Genomic DNA, 19,162 nt, shown 5'->3' on the forward strand with positions numbered 1-19,162 from the left:
CCAGTTCAGAAACAGAAAAAGCATGATCACAAAATAAAGCAAATATGAATCACCTCAAAGACAAAATATTTTTATTCCATATTATCTAGTATACTAATGAAGAGGATAATTGTCAGCCTTGGCACTGAAAGCTCAGACTGGCCTACAGGGCTGCAAGGGCTTCAGATGAGTCAGAGGCTCGTCAAGGCTAAATTAAGTAGTGAAAGGTCATTATATGCCTGGTAGCTAACTGTTAGTGAGTCTGCACTGCCAGACCCACTGACCTATTTGAGGACTTCATCAAAAGCTATGAAAGAATGGAGCAGGGAAGAAAGAAGATCAGTAGAGGCTAGCTTGGATCCCCTCTGTCACACAGTTTTGGTGTAGTATGTTAGGATGCCAGTGACATGAGACACAGTGCTAATCACTGTCACCCCGTGCAGCAGAGCACCATTCAAAACCAAGATTACAAGAAACTAAACTGGGACCAGTGGGCCTGTCAACAGCTCCTATTAGAAAGATGGAACTTTCAGCTGCTCTAGCCTGAAGGAAAAAAAGGAGCAGGAAATGGCTGGAAGATGTTACAGGAGAGACCACTGCCTAGAGCAGCCTCAGTGATTCTCCTTCTCTCCTCTCCTCCCGGGCTCTTAGTCCCCTAGTGAAGCTGCAATGATATGGGATAGCTGCAAGTAAACACCTCTGACAGAAACATGAGACCCCGCACTCATGCGGAGCTGGAGAAGCTGCGAATATCTCTAAATTTAAGAACATCTGCGTCAGATAATACTAAAATATTTAAGTAACATATTCCTTTCTTGCAAATCGTTGGCTTCAGTAGTATTACTTAGTCTGCTGTAAAAATCAGACACTAACAGGACAACCTCTGGTTCTGTAAGCTATATTTACTCCTCTTCTCTGTTATATTACAAGCAAAGACAGAATTACAAACATCAGAATGGCTCCAAAAAGGAAATTGAACTGCCTGCATCCCAAACTGGGCAATTTTAGAAATCTAAGCTCATAATTTCTATTTAGGGATAAACTGAAACTTAAATCTAGCATAAAATTTGAAAATATATCCAGTAAAACATAAAATCATTAGATATATATATTTATGAAACCTGATCTATTCTAATTTTATATATGAATCTTGATGTTCTGCACATATGATAGGAAACATATGAAAAATCTTATATGCACAGTAACAAGCCTTAGATATTTTTTGTCCTTTTAAATAAAGTACTTCCTGGGTCTTGATGGAAAGAGAAAAAAAATCTTCATTTAAAAATAACTGTGGCTTGGCAAGGTGGTATAAGTGGTTTAGCAATTCAAAATAACAGTGTCACACCTAGAAAAGCTGAGTATTTTTTTTATTGAAAGAAATGGGTGATGCAGCTTTTGCCAGGAAAATTATGCAAATAGTTCAAAGGACATTTACTCATAAGTTCCCTATTTCATACTGCAGCACAAGAGAGCCTATTTAAACTGAAAAATATCTGAAAAGTTGCAAGCAAAGAGAGAAGCACTATTACTCACTGAACTGATGTTTTTCTGAGTACTTTTTATCCTCTCCATCTCTGGAGTGTCTGGGACAGCAGAATAGTTACAGAGCATCTTCTCTGCTTCATCTTTGTACATTTTCTGAAAAATAATTTTTAAATGTCTATTTCCTGCTTTCTTGGGCTCAGAATATCCAAACTGCAACAAAAGATGCTTATTGTTGATGACTCTCAACATCCTTGTACAGTATTTATTTCAAGCTCTCTCCTCCATGACATTGCTATCATTGTCTGTGTGGGACACCTGACACTATGTCCCACACTGAAAATATAATATATTCTTCACTGTCAGGTTACATATAACCTTCTCATTAGGTAATGTAAAAAGACCTGCAAGTAGATGTAAACAATTAAAGTCAATTTGCATGGCATGAGAGGCCTAAATACAAATAAGAATGAGGCAGTAAGACTTCTTACTACATGTAAATTATTTTAATACGGGTATGAAAGCCTCTATAGAGCTAGAGAAGAAGTATTTTGAGCAATGTATGTCAAACATGCATTCTTACACAGAACTAAAGCATTCAGCCTTTGAACTATACCTACCTGGCTTGCTATTTCTGAAGCCCTTTTGACCCGCTGTATTTCAGGAGTATATGGGCCAACTTGCATCCCTTTTCCTATAATTTCAGTCTCCAGATCCCTTTTATATTCTTTCTGAAGAAAAAAGGAAAAAATACCATAACTAATTCTACAGTTATTTGTACAGGCTGCCTTCAAAGCTATTCTGATAGCACTGGTCAGACTTTAAAATAAATTATTCAATTTCTTTAATTTAATGTTCTTGTTGTGCACTGTTTATTCCTTTCAGCCCAAGTGTGTTTGAGAATATTTAATGTTTTTAACATCTCCTTGTGTTATACTTCCACAGTAATCTTAAGAGATTCATTCTATACTCACCTGGCTTACAATTTCAGAAGCTTTTTTGGCTCGTTGTATATCAGGAGTATCTGTGCCCACTCCCATTCCCTTTCCTTTAATTTCATTCTCCAAGTCTTTCTTGTATTCCTTCTGAAAATAACAGCATTGGAAATACTCATGTCCGACAGCCAAATTCTTAAATTATTCCCACTTTAATTTTTCCAATTACACTGAATATGATTCTTAATACATCAAATAACTTTTGATTCAACAGCATTAGCTTTGTAGTATCTATCTACAAGATACCTATGCTACAACTGCTGACCAGTTAAAAAATTCTTTTAACAGGCTGCTTGCTTAAAATCTGATGTAGCCTTTCACATCTACCTGTCTTTGCACCCTTGGCGGACACATGTAGATGAGACTTTCTCCCTCAGCTGTGCTTTGCAAGACTGGGGTCATAAGGCTTTGGCATTTCTCTAACTCTATCATTTCGCCCTAATGAAACAAGCAGTTAGAAGTTACTTAGACCTAAAAGCAGTAGGGCCCACAGCTACTGAACACAGCCCAGGCCAGGTGTGGTTTGTAAGGAACAAACACAACCTGCAAAAGATGATGGAAGGGTCAAAGTTCTGGGAAGTCTTAACTTTCCCCCATATGCTGATTATACAATTTTTAGACTCTATGCAGCTCAATGGATTAGCTATCTGGTAAAATTTGTGGTATCGCTACTTCCTAGATTGGTCGCCACCTGGAATTCTCAATAACAATAATTTGTTGCATTCTGTCAAATGGAAAGTTTGCACCAGGTGCAGTACCAACCGTGCTTGCAATTTCAGAAGCTTTCTTGGCTCGTCTTATCTCAGGAGTATCTGGACTAACTTGCATGCCCTTCCCTTTAATCTCAGTTTCCAGGTCTTTCTTGTATTGTTTCTGTGAAGATAAAACTTCATATATTATAGTCACAATAGCCACAGAGTCACGGATAAAATTTTGCACAAGAGATTCAATTTTAAGAGTCACAACTCTCAAGATTCATGGTAAGATTTTGTCGGAAAAACACGTAACAAATGGCAGGAAGAAAACTTTAGGAGATATTCACTGAATGTACAAAACTCTACCACGGAATTTTCAGTTTGGCAGAGGGTGAGGAGAAATCAGTCCATACAGCTTTCTACACTCATTCTCTAAAGTAAAGGGTAGGTTCAGCTCTGCAGAACATAGTGTAATAAGCTGGTACTTGGCGCCAGACTAATTGAAACACATTTTACTTTTAAGAAAATATTTTATTTATGAAAAGACTACATGTTAGAAATTTAATACCGTACAGAATTGTTTCCAGTGAACTTTCAGAGCAGGAAGTTGTAATTTATTCATTTAATAGGTCTTTCCTGAACCACAGCCATTAGGCAAGTGGCAGTACTCATCCATGATTGCTGCTTTTTCCTCACAACATAAATTATAAATAACCAATAACCAGGAAACAAAATGAATATTTCATATTCAGCTTATCCAAGAAAGGATATATTTCTTGTTCATGAGAAAATGATATTAAAATGTAATACTGAAATATGGTATACAACAGTTGTACTTTTTTTTATTTAATAAAAAATTAAAAGATTCTCAGGCAGTGCTATATCTGCGACTATAGTAGTAATCATCCTTTCTCTATTCTAGTTTATCTCTGCCTGTGGAAAACAGATGTGGGGTTTTTTTCCAAATAAACACATGTAAATTTAAAAATTCTTCTTACTTTTCTTGTTTGTTAATTATTTTTTATGTTGTATATTAGTTAGAAAAAAGAAGGAAAATATCCTTCTACTCAGTGCAATGGCCTGATCACTTACAAGAACAAGAGCAAAAAAACTTTCAGTCTTCCATCTCTGTCTCACTATGATGTGAAAATAAATGTGATATAACAACTTTCTACTTTGCAAACCACAGGTTTTTGCAAAAAGTGTAAGTTAACCAGTGAGAAGACATCATCCCACACTTCCTCTCTTCTAAAGGTGGAATGGCAGATGTTTCCTCCCAGCAATATCAAGGAAAAACTAATCCTGGGAGATACAGCTATATCTTCCTGCACTTCTTTACAGTGGCCAGATTTGCCCTACACATGGCATTCCCTCTGGTTCTTATGGCTATGTATGCATATGTGTGCAAATAAACATGTATATATACACACATATATTAAATTGATATTAAATATATAAATCTTTTTATAGATGTGTATATATATATTACTCTGAAAGAATGATTCCCTAGAGGCACAAAGTGCAGCAAGAGCTTTGCCTTCCCTCTTCCCTCCCCACACCCTCCAGCCCCACTGCTGCTCCTCAGGCACACTGTGCAAGCTCACCCACAGGAGCTGCAGCCATGCCAGCGTCAGAGCTTGCAGCTCTGCTAAGCATGCAGGCTTGCCAAGCACCTGAGTTCATCAGGGTGGTCTTCAAGAGACCATGCATAGATCAAGGAGCCTTCCACTTCCATTCCCAGCCCTTTAATAAAAGCAGGTCGCACACTTAATGTGCTTCTGCATAACCTCAGAGCAACTCAGACCAACATAGATAATACCAAAGTTCAGTTCTAAAAATACGCTCTGGAAGAAGCCTCCACCTGTCTCTTTGCATTGAATGAACCACAAGCTCAAGAAAATCCATTTCTTCAGGAGCAACTCTACTTTTGGAAAAAGGTTTTCACAAGTCAAATAGTTTGTTTAGATAAAAGACCTTCCCAAGATGCCTCACAGTCATCACCATCATTTATTTTTAGATAGCAGGTACATGGTTCAAAAAAATTCAAAATTATTCCATTGACTTTATAAGTCCATTAACAGTCAACTCTTTTTCTATTACAGTATTAATTACACTAGCTGAACAAATAAACAGATGGAAAAATGAATCCAGTTTTAAATGCTGTATCTACCGACCCCACTAACAATTTCCATTGACCTTTTAATTGCCTGAAAATCTGAAATATTTGTCATAAGTTGTTTTTTTTTCAGATCTTTTCTATATTCTTAAAGCAAACAGAAATAGCCTTGGTTTCAACACTTACATATTTCATTGTAGATTATGTTTTTTTAAAAAAAAGTAATATTTTCAGTCAAGTATAACACAGATAATGAACTTTCTGTGACATCAATAACCTTGACTGGCATAACATACCTCATTTAGTATCTGAGCTGCGTTTTTCACTCTAATCAAATCTGGTGTATCTTCAAACACTGTCATTCCTTTTCCTTTCATCCCTTCTTCCAAATCTTTTCTATACTCTTTCTAAGGATTAAAAAAAAAAAAAAAAAAAAAAAGATAGATTTCTCCACTTAATGTTGCGTGCAAGATCTTGAAAAGAAATGCCACTTATTAAATGTCTGAAAGGTCTCTGAAATTTCTATTAAATATGAATTAGCTGAAGTACAGGTTTTGGAGTTAAAATAGAATTAGAAATTATGAAATCAAAAGGGACAATGCTGAGAAAGTGAAAAGGTTTTCATGTAGTCATTAATTCTCCTGTTGCACTCTTGAAAAACAGTCCTCATATACAGCGCTAGAACACTGTTTAGGGGCCTCAGCTGCCTCTCTACAGACATTGTAACTACAATAGCATTTGATTTTACAGACCAATATATGCTGTGCTGCGGTTTTTAGCTCTGTTCCACTAATGGCATCACAATCGGGATGGATGCCCTGAACACTATGCTAGGACCTGTTAAAATGACTGCTTGATAAATTATAAAGTAGAAGCACTATTCCTACCATATCACTCCTGTGCCCCTCAGACCCTGCACTAATATGATCTATCAACATTTAACAGCTGGAACCTCCAGAGTACTCAAAATGTTCAGTATAAAATTAAAAGCATGCTAGAACCTGCCCATGGACATTTGGTTCTTTTTCCTCTTTCCAATTCCTAGAAAGCTGATGTAAGCTTACTGAAGTTCAAGATCTTTACATTTTGTAAGGATTTTTAATTGTTCTTCCCATCTCCAGATGTGGGTTAGAATTTTTTAAGCAAAGAAACTAGAACAAAACTGAAGAAAATATTTTACTGAAGGATTTACATAGACATAAATTAATACTCCTAATCACATATTGATTTCATAAGAAGCAGTGAGCACCCTTGTCTCTGTATAAGCTCTTTATTTAAACAAAAAGAAGCCAGATATCTTTAAAGAAGCTTCTCTTTATCATCAGAAGCTTGTCCTACAACAAGCAGGAAACAACTCCTATTAATTTAGAATTATTAAATTCAGCTATCTCTTCTGAAGAAGTTGTGAATGTGGTTCCAGAAAAGAAAGCTCTTACGGTTACAAAATGTGAAATATTTGCAGAATTCTCTATAGTGGGAAGGCAACAGAATAAACTGGAACACAGCTGACAGAAAAAAGAAGTAATGGAACAAATAAGTAATTTTTTAATAACTCCAGATTCTCCTTCTTGCTTCATGCAGTATCTATCCAAAGTTTATAATGAACCTTCACACAAAAAGACTGAGCTACATCCTTGACTATGAAGAAATACATAACTTTGCTGAATCTTGAAAGATAATAATTAATTTGACCTATGTAATCTTTGGTTTTGGAATCTGTTCCTTGAATGTGGATATAAAATCGTATGAAATTCATGCAGTTATGCATTACAATACCATTTCCATTTTCTCATATTCTTCCCCTCTGGCTTACAAACATGATTTCCCTAACTAATGAGTCATAAAACTTGAGGAGGTAAGAATTAGGGAACTTCTTAATGCACGTAGCAGCACTGTGGAAGGAAGTTACATCAAAATTTTCAGAGATTAACATTTACAGCATACCTGCAACTATGCATGCACTAACCACTTTTGTGAACATCCAACATGCAGCAAGATTAACTCAGTGAAATGCAAGCATTTGCATTTTTCCTGAGTCAGTAGGCATACATGAGACATGTATGCACAGAATGGTACTGCACAAACTAGACCTAGATTGAGACTTTTCTACCTGACAGCCAAGTTTATCAGAATAAATTATTTATTAGAGGTTGAATAATAAAGAAATATCCGAAAATAAAATCTTTTCTTTACCCATATAAAATCAATCATAGACTGGGAGAAGTTGTTTAAAGAAGGAAAGGAACAAGGCTCAAGGGTTTTTAATTCTAGCATCCTCAATTCATTCATCTTGGCCACAGCAAAAACATTGATTCTGAATACAATAAATATAAACAAGGTACTGTTGGCTCCCAAATTCAAATGGAGGATATCAAGCAGCTCTGATATTTCTATGAATTTTGCTGATATATTACTTCTAAATTTGGTCAAATAGTAAGCCTAATCTATAGAACCAATCAATACTCAAAACCTAACATGGAAACAGTTTTGAATAATAATATAAAAAAGACTAAAGATAGAAGGATCTTCAGTTACAGAAAAAAAAAAAAGTTATTTAATTTATAATGCCACATACAACTGAAGAACATTGGATAAATCTTAAAGAAACAGTGGGCATAGAGAAAACTTGCACTTTCTGACAAAATTTGCCTAAAGCAGATTATGTAATACCACAGCTATATTATGCAATTTTGGTCTTCTTTATTTTCATCAATAACATGTATCATAGATGATTATTCCAATTAAATTAGTGAAAAGTGACTACACAAAGCTCGAGGCAACCATATAATCACAACAGACTATCAGAAAACTGAAATAATTACTCAAAAGGAAAAACTGCCATCTGGACACCAACAGAAACCCTCCTTTCCACCTCTTCATCTATCTGTAAAGAAAACTCCAAGCCCTCCCCAAAACCATATCAAACAGATGTCTTTTGCAGCATGCCTGGAAGGTCACCAAATTTGGGCTATTTGAGTCCAGGGGAGGAACAAATTCCAAAACTGAGGCCCTCAGAGGGAATGTCCTGCCAATGATCCATTTTCTATGGAGTCATCTGATTTGCTCATTTAACTGTTTTTCTGGTTCAGGTGTGCTGAGCTTTATCAGTTCCTTACATTCATAAGGAAACTTCAAAAAGTATCGATTCTTACTACAGACTATTCAGAATATATGGCAGAATACATGGCAATACTTACCAGCAATTATTGCCAGCACACAGCAATTTTTACTTATGAAGTCACTTTTGTATTTAGCTACCAAGTTAACAGTAAGCTGTTCAGCACTCAGTAGCTTGTAGTGATGATGCTTACTGCTCATTTACAACTTAACAAAAAAAAAAAAAAAGATAAATCCTCTACCTCTTTTAGAAGGTTAGTGACCTCCTTTATATGCAAGAACTCTGGGGTCTTGTCTAAATCCATTGAGGGTCTTCCCTTGATTCCTTCTTCAAAATCTTTGCGATACATTTTCTGTTGAAGCAAACCAAACAATTAGTGGTACACGCATGTGCACTTCCAAGCATATTTCAGAAAGAACACTGTAAACAGACCCATAAGCTATGCCATAAATTAGTTATCACATTAGTAAACAACTGTATTACTCATTTCATTACCTAGATTATCTATACAAGAGACACAATTTAGACAAAAAATACATATGTATGATATTTCCAAAGAAAATGTTTAACCTCATCTATGAAAGAAACAATTTACTTGGTAGAGAAAAAAGAAGATAAATGGCACACAAGGTAATGGTTTTCAACACATAAATGTTTCTACCAAGAGGATTAAATCAGCTGTTTTCCATGACACACAGCAAAAATAATGGAATTAAACTGCAGCAAGGGAGACACAGGGAAATACTCTCTCTTGGGATGGATAGTGAAGCACTGGACTAGATTGTCTGGGAGGTCACAAAACCTCCATCATTGGAAGTTTTCAATAAAAGGTTAGAAAAATATGGGCCGACATAGGAGAGCCAGTGCTGTTCTGGAGCCTGGGAACAGTCCTTCCCCCTTGCTGAGCTCCCCAGGCTGAACAGGCAGGACCACGTTTCTGTTAAGGCACAGGGTCAGACTCGGCTTTGCAGTTTCACTCACTCCCACCTGAGAACTCTCCCTCATTAAAGATGAAATGAAAGGCAAAAGGTAAAGGAGTTAGTAATCTCTGATCTAGATGACCTCTTAAGCTTCTTCTCAATTAAATGATGCTTACAATCTCTGACTAGTGGTAGCGTCAATGGCCTTTTGAGAAAAAACAAATCTGAAGGAAGAACTGAGTTACAGAATAGTAAAGAAAACTACTCAGTACTAATTTTACCATATCCTCAATTTATAAAACCTTTATGATGTGCTTCATATGTTTTCTTAACCTGAGTATAAGATGTCTGTTAGCTTCTCTGTTGATCTAAATTTTACTAGTTCCAGCACACATTTTTACTAACCTCACTTTGCATCTTTTGAGCCTCCTTTGAAACTTGATACATTGGTGTATCCACAAACTCCAGCATTGATCTGCCTTTAGATTTTTCATAATTCTCTTTGTACTTGACCTAGGAAAATGAAAATAAAGGCTGTTAACAGCTGAGAAAATGTGAGATCTGATTGACTGCCATGGCAACAGAGAAATCCTGTCTTAACCATATCCCTTAGAGGTTTCAACTTGGAAGACTCCTCCCAATTTTAACCTGTTGGAGAAATACAGCAACTAGACAAGGAAATGTTTTCTGGAGTCATTTATGACTCTGCTTCAAAATGTCAGACCTAAAAATGATGAACTTTGAAGAGAGCAGGAGCGAGGGGCATCAATCACAATCCTTAAACTAATTGAGTGATTCTGGCTGAATAACCTCTGTCTGAACAGTTGTCACCTTTTCAATAGGATCTCCCGTCATGTTTCCATTAAATAACACATTTACTGTAATAACAAAATCTGTTTCACAGCCAGGCCCTACAGAAATGCACTTTTGTTTGTAGCTGTAGGAGGGAAAAGGACAAAAAAAACTATGGTCTCAGTAGGGTGCGGTCTTGCACCAGCATTCCTCTCACAGCTACCAATGGCCATGACCTTAAAGCTAGCAGTAAAATCACACTGAAGGACTCAGGGTTAAGACACCAACATAGAACTTTATGCTAACTCAAAAAGCAACTACACTTTGTTTGGAAATCTGGAGAAGCCTTCATTCACGCTCTTTTGATTAAGATGAGCAAACACATTACTTATCTCAATCAATCAGTGTGAGGTATGATGAATATTCTATACAAGCCATAAAGGAAAGCAAATAGCTACAAGTCCCAATATTACATTCAAAATGACTAATGTAATTTTAATTTATTTGTCTCTTCAAAAATAGTGGTATCTGAACTTGAGAAAAGTGTTAACAATCTCCTTCCCTGTCAGGTTTCTGCATGAGGTTTGCATCATGAAAAAACACGCTTCTCTCTCTTCATGGGGTGCTTCTGATGGAATATGCACTGTACATCACTGTAATCTGTCATGTAGTTTTGTGCACAATTTAATCACTGTTAGAATGCTGCATTTTTCTCTTTGCAAGATGTATTTAGGATTGTGTATACCTGACTTTGAAGCACTGCATTTTCTTTGTGATGGATTTGTTCAGCTGTATCCAGGGTGAAATGATAGAAGCCCTTGCTTTGCTTAAATGATTTCTTATATTCATACTGAAACAAAAAATATCCAAGAATGTTTTAACAAACAAAATCCATAAGGTTTTGCAATTTAAATACCATTTAAAATAACTATGGGAAAAACAGCATAAAAGAAACTGTATTTTAGGCCTCCCTACTTAGGAGTTCTACTGCCAATTTAAAATATTGTGATGAAATGAAAAAAAGGCTATGATAAAAAATAACTTTTCTAAGTTCTTAGAGAAAATGCTTGTCCTGCTCATGTAAAAGTCAAATGTTTATGTTCCCTACAAAATAAACATTATTATTTACATTTGAAGTGCAAAGGAACACATATGATGGTCTGGGTTTGCCTCCTAGTGGAAATAATTATAAATGTCACACAACAAAATCACTTCTGTAGTGGAAACAAACAAAAATTGTCTACAGACAGTGATTTCATACTTTTAGTCCATTCCTTAACTAACGGAACAAAATTTAAAAAAAAATAATTTTCTAAAATCAAATGAAGTAAATCACATAACCTTTTGCTACACTAAACTACAGGGTCCAGATTCATTCTCTAAAGTCCTATTTATTCACCCTGTTCCATAAAATGAAACATATCCAAGTTCCTTTTTCTTTTTTCTAGCCTGTAGTTCATTAGCATTTCAAAGTCTCTACAGTAGGAGCAGATTTACAATGTACAAAACAATAAACTAGCTGTTACACATACATCAAAGTTTTAAATTTTGTATCTCCATAGTTCATGTCAAAGAGAATTACATGTATACCATATGAAGGGAAAGTTCCATCTTGTGAACAATATTCCTCATCAAAATAATTAAAATAGAATGAGTTCAACCTGTCAAAATCAGTCTGTTTATGTCCAAACATGCCCATCAAGGTTTCCTCTTAACCATCAGAATTTATTCCCATGGAAGAGAACTTGTATTACAGCTTTGCATTGGTATTATAGTATATTTGTTTCATAAAGTTGTACTCACTTCTACACTGCAGGTCAATCAGCAAACCAATTCAATCAACCATATTAATTTATGAGTTTAATTAACCATACAGGTTCCAACATGTTGCATTGGGGCAGGTGTAGCTATGTTACACAAAAGATGAAGAGAAGCATGAAGTTCAAGGGAGAAAGGGATACTACAGGGAAACAGTAAAACTGGGCAATTAACAAGAAACTCTGTGTTTCAGAGGGAAAAAAAAATCAGACCATATGCTCAGTCTTTGGAAATCAGTCAGGAATACCATCTCATACAGTAGAAACAGACTTCAAGAAAGATTTGAGCTGTGGAGAGACAAGGAGAAGAACACAAAGAAGGTATTGGAAAAACATGGAGAAAGGCAGGAGTGTAAGCCACGTTAAAATCAAATAGATGATATGGGGAGGTCAAATATGAAATGGATTTTGAAAATGGGATTTCTGTAGAAGACAAATAGCTAGTGAGGACCTCATGGATTGGCAAAACATTCTTCTTCCTGCTTGCAGCAAGAAAAAAATATCCATCAGCATCTGGACAATGCAAAAATCAGAGATATAGTATTTACAGAGTCCTCAGAAGACAGCATAGACAACATGAACCAACACTTCCTGGGCAATACAAAGAAATTAATTTTGCAAGAAGTGAGCTGCCTTAATGAAAAGTCCAGGTTTCTATATGATTAAGGATAAGATGATGAATTGATGAAGTACATTCTGAGGGTGTTCATTTCAACAGCAAAAAGAATGCCAACCTTACCTTACACTGAAGGAAACTAGAATTAGACCAAAATGCACATGAAGAATGGAGGAAGTGAAAGCTATCGACTCATTTATTACCCATACAAAAGTGGATTGTCAGTGTTAGCTTCACGTATCAGAGTGAGATAGATAAAAAGCAAGCTTCAATACACCACAATGCAACACAAAACTCAAGTACAGATGGAAAGGCTGAATTATTTTGATTATTTTAGTCATAAGCTTCCATAAACAGGCACTGACTCAGAAGATAACCCAGTATGCTCTTAGTCATTAGGGCTAACCCTTTGTGTGTGAAGTACTTGCCTCCTGCCAACCATGAGCAATCTTCCTTCCCAACACCACCCACTCATGCCTTTCCACAGCAGCTGTGCAGACTTTCTATGGTTTCTGGATGACAAATGTCTCTAACCAGCCTACAAGCACCGTGCATGTAGTATGGGTGCTCACGGACCAGAAGGGAAGCTTTAGCATTACACAGAAGCCAGATGTTTCCTACCTCTTCCTCCCCATTTCAACCCCCATCACTATCCTACATCAGATGACCAGCCCCATCAAGGGACATCTGGTTACGTGGCAGAATGGAGTATTGGCCCATTCCCCAATCCAGTGTAGGAAGCCTCAGATGTTTAGGAGGGGAAAAAAGATTTAGACAGAGAAGCTCTAAGGTAAGATAGCACTCAAGATGCTGTTTATGGCAGAAGTCCAAATATTAAACTAGCATAGTGGTCTCTTCAGTACAGAGGCTTGCAGATGAAAGCAGTAAGATCTTAGGCAAAATGAGATTTGCAAGGAAAGAAGTATCTTAGATCAACAAAGAAAAAAACAGGTAAGGCTTCAGGCACATTAGGAATTACCAAGTAGCAGAAGTCTGTGTGATTACTCAGTATATTAGTTGTTCTACTAACTGAAATATCTCTCCCTAAAAGCCCCTTTTTCTTCACTATGTCCCCCAACTACTATGGTTACAACACTACAGTCTACTACATATGAGACCATGAAGCAGGTGTCAAAAAATTATGTATTCTGCAGTGACTATACATGCTACCTTCCACAACATATTTTTCAAATCAGTCTTATAAAGGCAACTTACATCACTGTGTGTTTTGCTGATATTTAAAGCATGGTTTAAATATAGCAGGTTTGGTAGATCAGAGGCTGGATCATGTAGGCTTTCCAAATCTTTCTTGTAATTCACCTAGAAAGAGAATTCAGGTTATGTAAAAGAAAGATTAACGAAATAATTCACAGCTGCATATTACAGTGAGGCCATCCAGAAACAGAAAGCTGTAACTGCTTGCCTGAACAATCTCTACCAGCCACTAGATGGTGGTCATTTACTGTTATTTGGAGGAAAAGGGAAAATCAATAAAGGATTCATTCCACCGAGCAAGTATTTGGGACTACTCAAACTTTTCCTTAAAAAGGACACTTACAATAAAATCACACCTTTTATGACTTCTCAGACTAGAAAGGAATTACTATTACTTCTTTTTTTCTTTTTTTTCCTCCCCACCCTCCAAAAACTTAAATCAAGTCTTTTCCTCAATACTTTGAGTTTACTCGTTTTAAACACTGTTAGTTTTTGTTCTTTTTTTCTTGATTCAGAAATTAAACTAAACTTCCAAATAAAAAACTGTATATAAAACAGTTAAAGGTAAGTGCTCCTGAATATTTTATTTAATATAGGTTGTTTTCAGCAAAGATAAGCAATAAAGTCACCTAAGGCAAAAGATAATCACTTAATGAAGTAGCAAAACATAACTTCCTATCAGCCTACATTAGCATTTTCCATACTTCTCACAGCTAGATGCCCATCTTTACAGGAAGAAAACTAGCCACCTTACTTATCTTGGATGACAAATCTTTTAAACCAATACCTTTAGTCACCTCCACATATGTATCATGTTCTTCTTTGATTTAGGCAGACTTCAAATCAATAATACTTAATTTGCATATCTATTATAATAATAATTACTTCAATTAATTTTTTACTAAACATTTTGATTTTGGAAATAATTACATATTCTCTTGGACCCTTCCCAGAGCCGGCCTCTCCTGTCCCTGCTGGGTGGTGCCTCACACTTTGGAAACACTGGACTAGAGAATGAAGGCTTGTCTCTTGGCTGTTTGGGATCACAGCCCAAAGAACAGCTCATATTTTCAGCATTAGACACACTGTTAAATATATCATCCCAACAGCATTATCACTCAATATATATGTTTTTTCTCCACTCTGGTTCCAACAGCAGGCACCCATTGCTGAATCTAGTGACTGCTACACTTTGTAATAACATTCAGAAGATCGACTGGCAGAATGGAGTCTAAAAGATAAACATCCACATCTGAGCTGCTCATGCAACCTCCTTCTACAGCCACTGGAAAGATGCCAGCACTTCGCTCCTCTAAAGACAGGTCAGAAGAATTGCCCTCTAGACCTGTTTATTTCTTTCCCAAATATAAAGGGACCAAGTACAAGGCAGTTAGCTCAGTGTGAGCAGTCATATATTTTGACACACAGAGTTAAGCAAGATGAAACTCATCTAAAATGGTTATGAAAACTCTGCAGGCTCTTGGAGAAGGGCTTTGTCAGAAGAAGAGAAAAAAAATGGGCAACATGCTGTACCTGCTATACAGACAAACTGTATAGCAGAGACTGTTGCTCAGAGTAATTCACAAGATGGAAAAAGAAATTCTGCTTGAGAACAAATGTTAGGTTCTTCAGGATGTAAAGGCATGCAAAATACAAAGCAAATTCACTTACATCACTTGCCAAGGTGGATGCAATCTGTGCTTGCTTGAAGGAAGCACTGTCAAGAGGATTGTACTGGTGGCTCTTCATTTCCTTACTGAACTGCTCTTTGTATTTCACCTTCCACCAGAACAAACATATCTAATATTAACATGTAGCACTTAAAGAAGACACAGAGAATTCAGACTACAAAGGAGCTTATTAAAGACAATTGCCTTATCCATAAATCTTTAAACAATGAAGATGTTTAAAGAGGCTCTGTTTAGCCACACCTGTGACTGTCTTGTGCTGGTTTCAAAGTAACTTTTATGTATCTGAATTTTACTAAAGTAAAAAAATAATTTTAAGATTGTCATATGCAATTACTGGTGCTGAAGGATTTATAAAAAGGAAACAGAAACAAAACCATATGACTCACCTGCGTAATCAAATAAACCAGAACTGTTTGACTAGCAATAATAATCTACTCACTAAGAATCATTCAGTTCATAATTAAGATCAAAAATGTGTTTTTAACAACAACAACAAAAAATTATAAGATCAATAAATTGTACAACTTGTAAAATGAATCACTTGTAAATTTTTTAACCATTTCCCACCACCAGATCCACGTGCCACTCACACTGTGCTAGGCTGTCACCAGAGCCCCCAGGTATATTTTTAGTTCTGCCAGAAATTTCCCATGAGACGCAAAGGAATCTCTCTGTAGTACAGGCCCTTCTTGGGGACAGTGCCCACCTCATTACAGTGTTAGAAAGCATAATTAAATGACTGTCTGCCATCACTTCCACTCTCTTTTCTTCTTGTTCCAAAGAAAATGGGGGAATGACAACACATGGAAGAGGAAATGAGCAATACGTAAATGTTGAGGCAATGGCATTGAAAGTAAATAACTCACAAAAATTCCCTAAAACATGTTGAAGAACTGAATTCAGAATCTGAAAATATGAAATCAAACAAATAGTAAATATCCCTCCTTTGCCTCCCTTGATGTGCGTGATCATTAAACATCTGGAGACTTTGCACACATGCCTTGCTTCTTTCCAACAGCTGGGCATAATGGAGGAGAATAAAGTTCAGTCTGAATTATGCTGCTTTCATGAATGTTAGTCAGACACCTGATATCTGAGCCTATGCAACATCCATTATAATTTACCACGCTCTGCATTAAATAAATACACGGCTTTTTCCTTACTCCTTTTTTCTCTATTCCCCCATGAATGTCTGATAAAGTGGTTAAACCACCTCAAACAATCTCCTTCAAAAATTATTTCTTTCTCAGCTTTAGTTGTGGGAAGACTTTTCTTTTTCCTTTTTAGTTCTTGCTTGCCTCAAAAGGCTCTCAACATGGTTTAGCTTACACAAACTCGTTATGTTTAGCCACACTGCCCAATATTTCATTAATCAGGATAACAAGAAACCAAAACTAAGCCACCCAACCAGAAATTAACCATTTATGTTCAAGAAGTGCATTATGATTCCAGAAATTACGTTAATTTTTCAAAGGAAGGAAATTCTAAAACATTATTACTTTTAAAGAGAAACTTTATCTGAACACATGATGAACTTCATAATGTTTCACACTAACTCTAGAGAAGAGTATCTATTGCCTTATGGTAGATTCATCTGGTTCATATTGTTTGATATTTGTCTTGGCTTTGGTTCAAGTGCAAAAGCATATATCTGAACACAAAGACATGGCCCTTGTCAAAGGCAAATCCACATTCTCTATGAGCAGTGAAGGAATAAATCAGAGGGCTTTTCTCTTTTAAAAAAGGTGAATCTAAAACTTGCCTTCTAATAAAAATCAGGCAGTGCTGAAGTATGTGATTCAAAAAGCATCCAAAATCAGGGATCAAGTCAGCATGGTGAGCAAAATTGTCTTTTATTCCTTCGGCATCAACTCATATCATAACAACATCGTGCACAAGAGTTTAAATATCCTACTACTGCAGGCTGTCTTCTGCCCAGCCAACAAAGGGACACAAACTCTGCATGAAGACCGAATGCACAACATGGTCTTTAATATTCTTGTTAAGTGTGAAAGCATCAGTGCCAAAGGGACCACTCCTCACAACTGACTTATCATCTTCCAGCTGCAGCTGTTTCATGCCATTTTTTAAAAGATTTTTTTAGCCGTATAATTTAATCTAGAGATTCCAGTAATAAATCCTCCTTAGTGTCACTTTGGATCACATCACTGCTACTGAACGAAAGAGGGGGAGCCAGTGAACCCAGTCTTCACAGGGCTGTGTGTCCTGATGCTGATATGCAAGAGGATCCAAAACTTAAGGAGATCATCCACCAACCCAACTGCAAACATTCTGTTGCAGTGAGGGGTGTCTCAGTAACTCTAAGCACTGCTGCCTTGTCTGGTTGCTCTGCCTATTGCCTTTGCTCTCCTTCCCAACACCACTGCACATGTTGCTCTGAGGCAAAATTGAGGCCTCACAATAATATCAGATGACCCCGGCAGTATCTCAAGAGCACTTCCAGCAGTAATTTAACTCTGACTTGTCGTAGGGGATTCGTCTCATGGAAAGCTACACGCACATTCACTTCCTCTTTTATCCATATTTTCCTATTTCTTTCTCCCTTTTGAAAGAAAGCATGGTGTGGGAGAGGGAGAATAGAGAAGAGCAAACCCATGGATGAGTCACTGTGAAGTAACGCAGGCTGCATTTATCCTTCTTTTGAACAGAAGAAAGTTATGAATGCAGTTTAAAGGGGAAAAATATGCCTGAGAGAAAGGGTTCTGATTAAAAACAAGGAAGAAAAATACTTCATCAGTGATTTCTAAAACATCTGAAGGAGGGTGGTCTTAGCAATACTATAACATGGTGGAAGAGCAAACAAAAAGTGGGAGTAGAAACGACAGTTGTTAGTGGAAGCTTATCTACAAATTTCATCATTGATTTAAAACAATGGCTACTCATTTACCATCTTAATTAAAGTCTTAAGTCTGTTTATGTTTTTAGAGAGTATGTAGTGGGGGTTAATTTAAAAGAAATGTTTGGAGGCTGCTTTCTAATTGTTGCTGAAGAAAGAGCCGACTTTGCAGGCTTTTAACACAACAACATCCCTGAAAAACCAAACTGGAATTAAATAAGGCCTGGATAAACAAACTTCTCATCAGCCTTGCACAAAACCTATAAAAGTCGGAATTGCAGCTGGACAGAGCAGTGTCTTTTGAAGCTTTGCAGCAACATTCCTAAATCAAATCTGTAGTTCAAAGCTGTTCACACAGGGAGTGTTCAGTTTCAGAAGTGGATGACATCACCCACTGTTCAGATTTACAAAGAAACTACAAAAATTGAATCATTCAACCACTGGGATCCCAGGATGAAGCAGACACTTGCAGCTAAAGCATTTCCTCATGACCATATGAAAACATATTTAAAAAAATGAATAACCTGTCAGAGCACATAGTTATTGAAGGAAATGTAAGATAAACAAAGAGCTAAATTACAATATTTGTTGCTAAAACCACTAGCACATTTTAAAGCAAAGAGAGACTGAGAAAATCTTAGGATCTTTGTGTTGTTACTGATAATCTCAGAGAAGGTACATTTTGAAAAACATTCAACCTCTAACAATTTTATCCCTGAAACAATAAGCACCAGATCCAGCATTAAATATAAATATCAAAAATTATTAATCATATAACCAATTATTGAACACCATAAGGGGAATACCTCATATCAGTAACTCCTTGAAAAAGCTAATAAAATGCATTAGCAAACATAAAGAGGACA

General features: G+C 36.4%; 1 protein-coding gene across 4 annotated transcripts in view; it reads right to left on the reverse strand.

Moving 5' to 3' along the window:
* The window catches only part of NEBL (nebulette), a 266,943-nt gene that overhangs the window by 46,610 nt on the left and 201,171 nt on the right, over window positions 1-19,162 (reverse strand). For 2 of the 4 annotated variants that reach the window (XM_032991536.2, XM_032991533.2), the window contains 10 exons: window positions 15,420-15,527; window positions 13,749-13,853; window positions 10,846-10,950; window positions 9,714-9,821; window positions 8,630-8,740; window positions 5,567-5,677; window positions 3,222-3,332; window positions 2,439-2,549; window positions 2,085-2,195; window positions 1,516-1,620 (listed from right to left, as the gene is read on the reverse strand). The exons of the other annotated variants lie outside the window; for them this stretch is intronic. In XM_032991536.2, the coding sequence (XP_032847427.1) occupies window positions 1,516-1,620; window positions 2,085-2,195; window positions 2,439-2,549; window positions 3,222-3,332; window positions 5,567-5,677; window positions 8,630-8,740; window positions 9,714-9,821; window positions 10,846-10,950; window positions 13,749-13,853; window positions 15,420-15,527 (1,086 nt within the window). The remainder of the gene's footprint in view (window positions 1-1,515; window positions 1,621-2,084; window positions 2,196-2,438; window positions 2,550-3,221; window positions 3,333-5,566; window positions 5,678-8,629; window positions 8,741-9,713; window positions 9,822-10,845; window positions 10,951-13,748; window positions 13,854-15,419; window positions 15,528-19,162) is intronic. 4 annotated transcript variants of the gene reach the window in all.

Source organism: Tyto alba, unplaced genomic scaffold (genome assembly GCF_018691265.1).
Source record: "Tyto alba isolate M040663 unplaced genomic scaffold, T.alba_DEE_v4.0 Super-Scaffold_38, whole genome shotgun sequence".
Classification (NCBI taxonomy): Eukaryota; Metazoa; Chordata; class Aves; order Strigiformes; family Tytonidae; genus Tyto; species Tyto alba.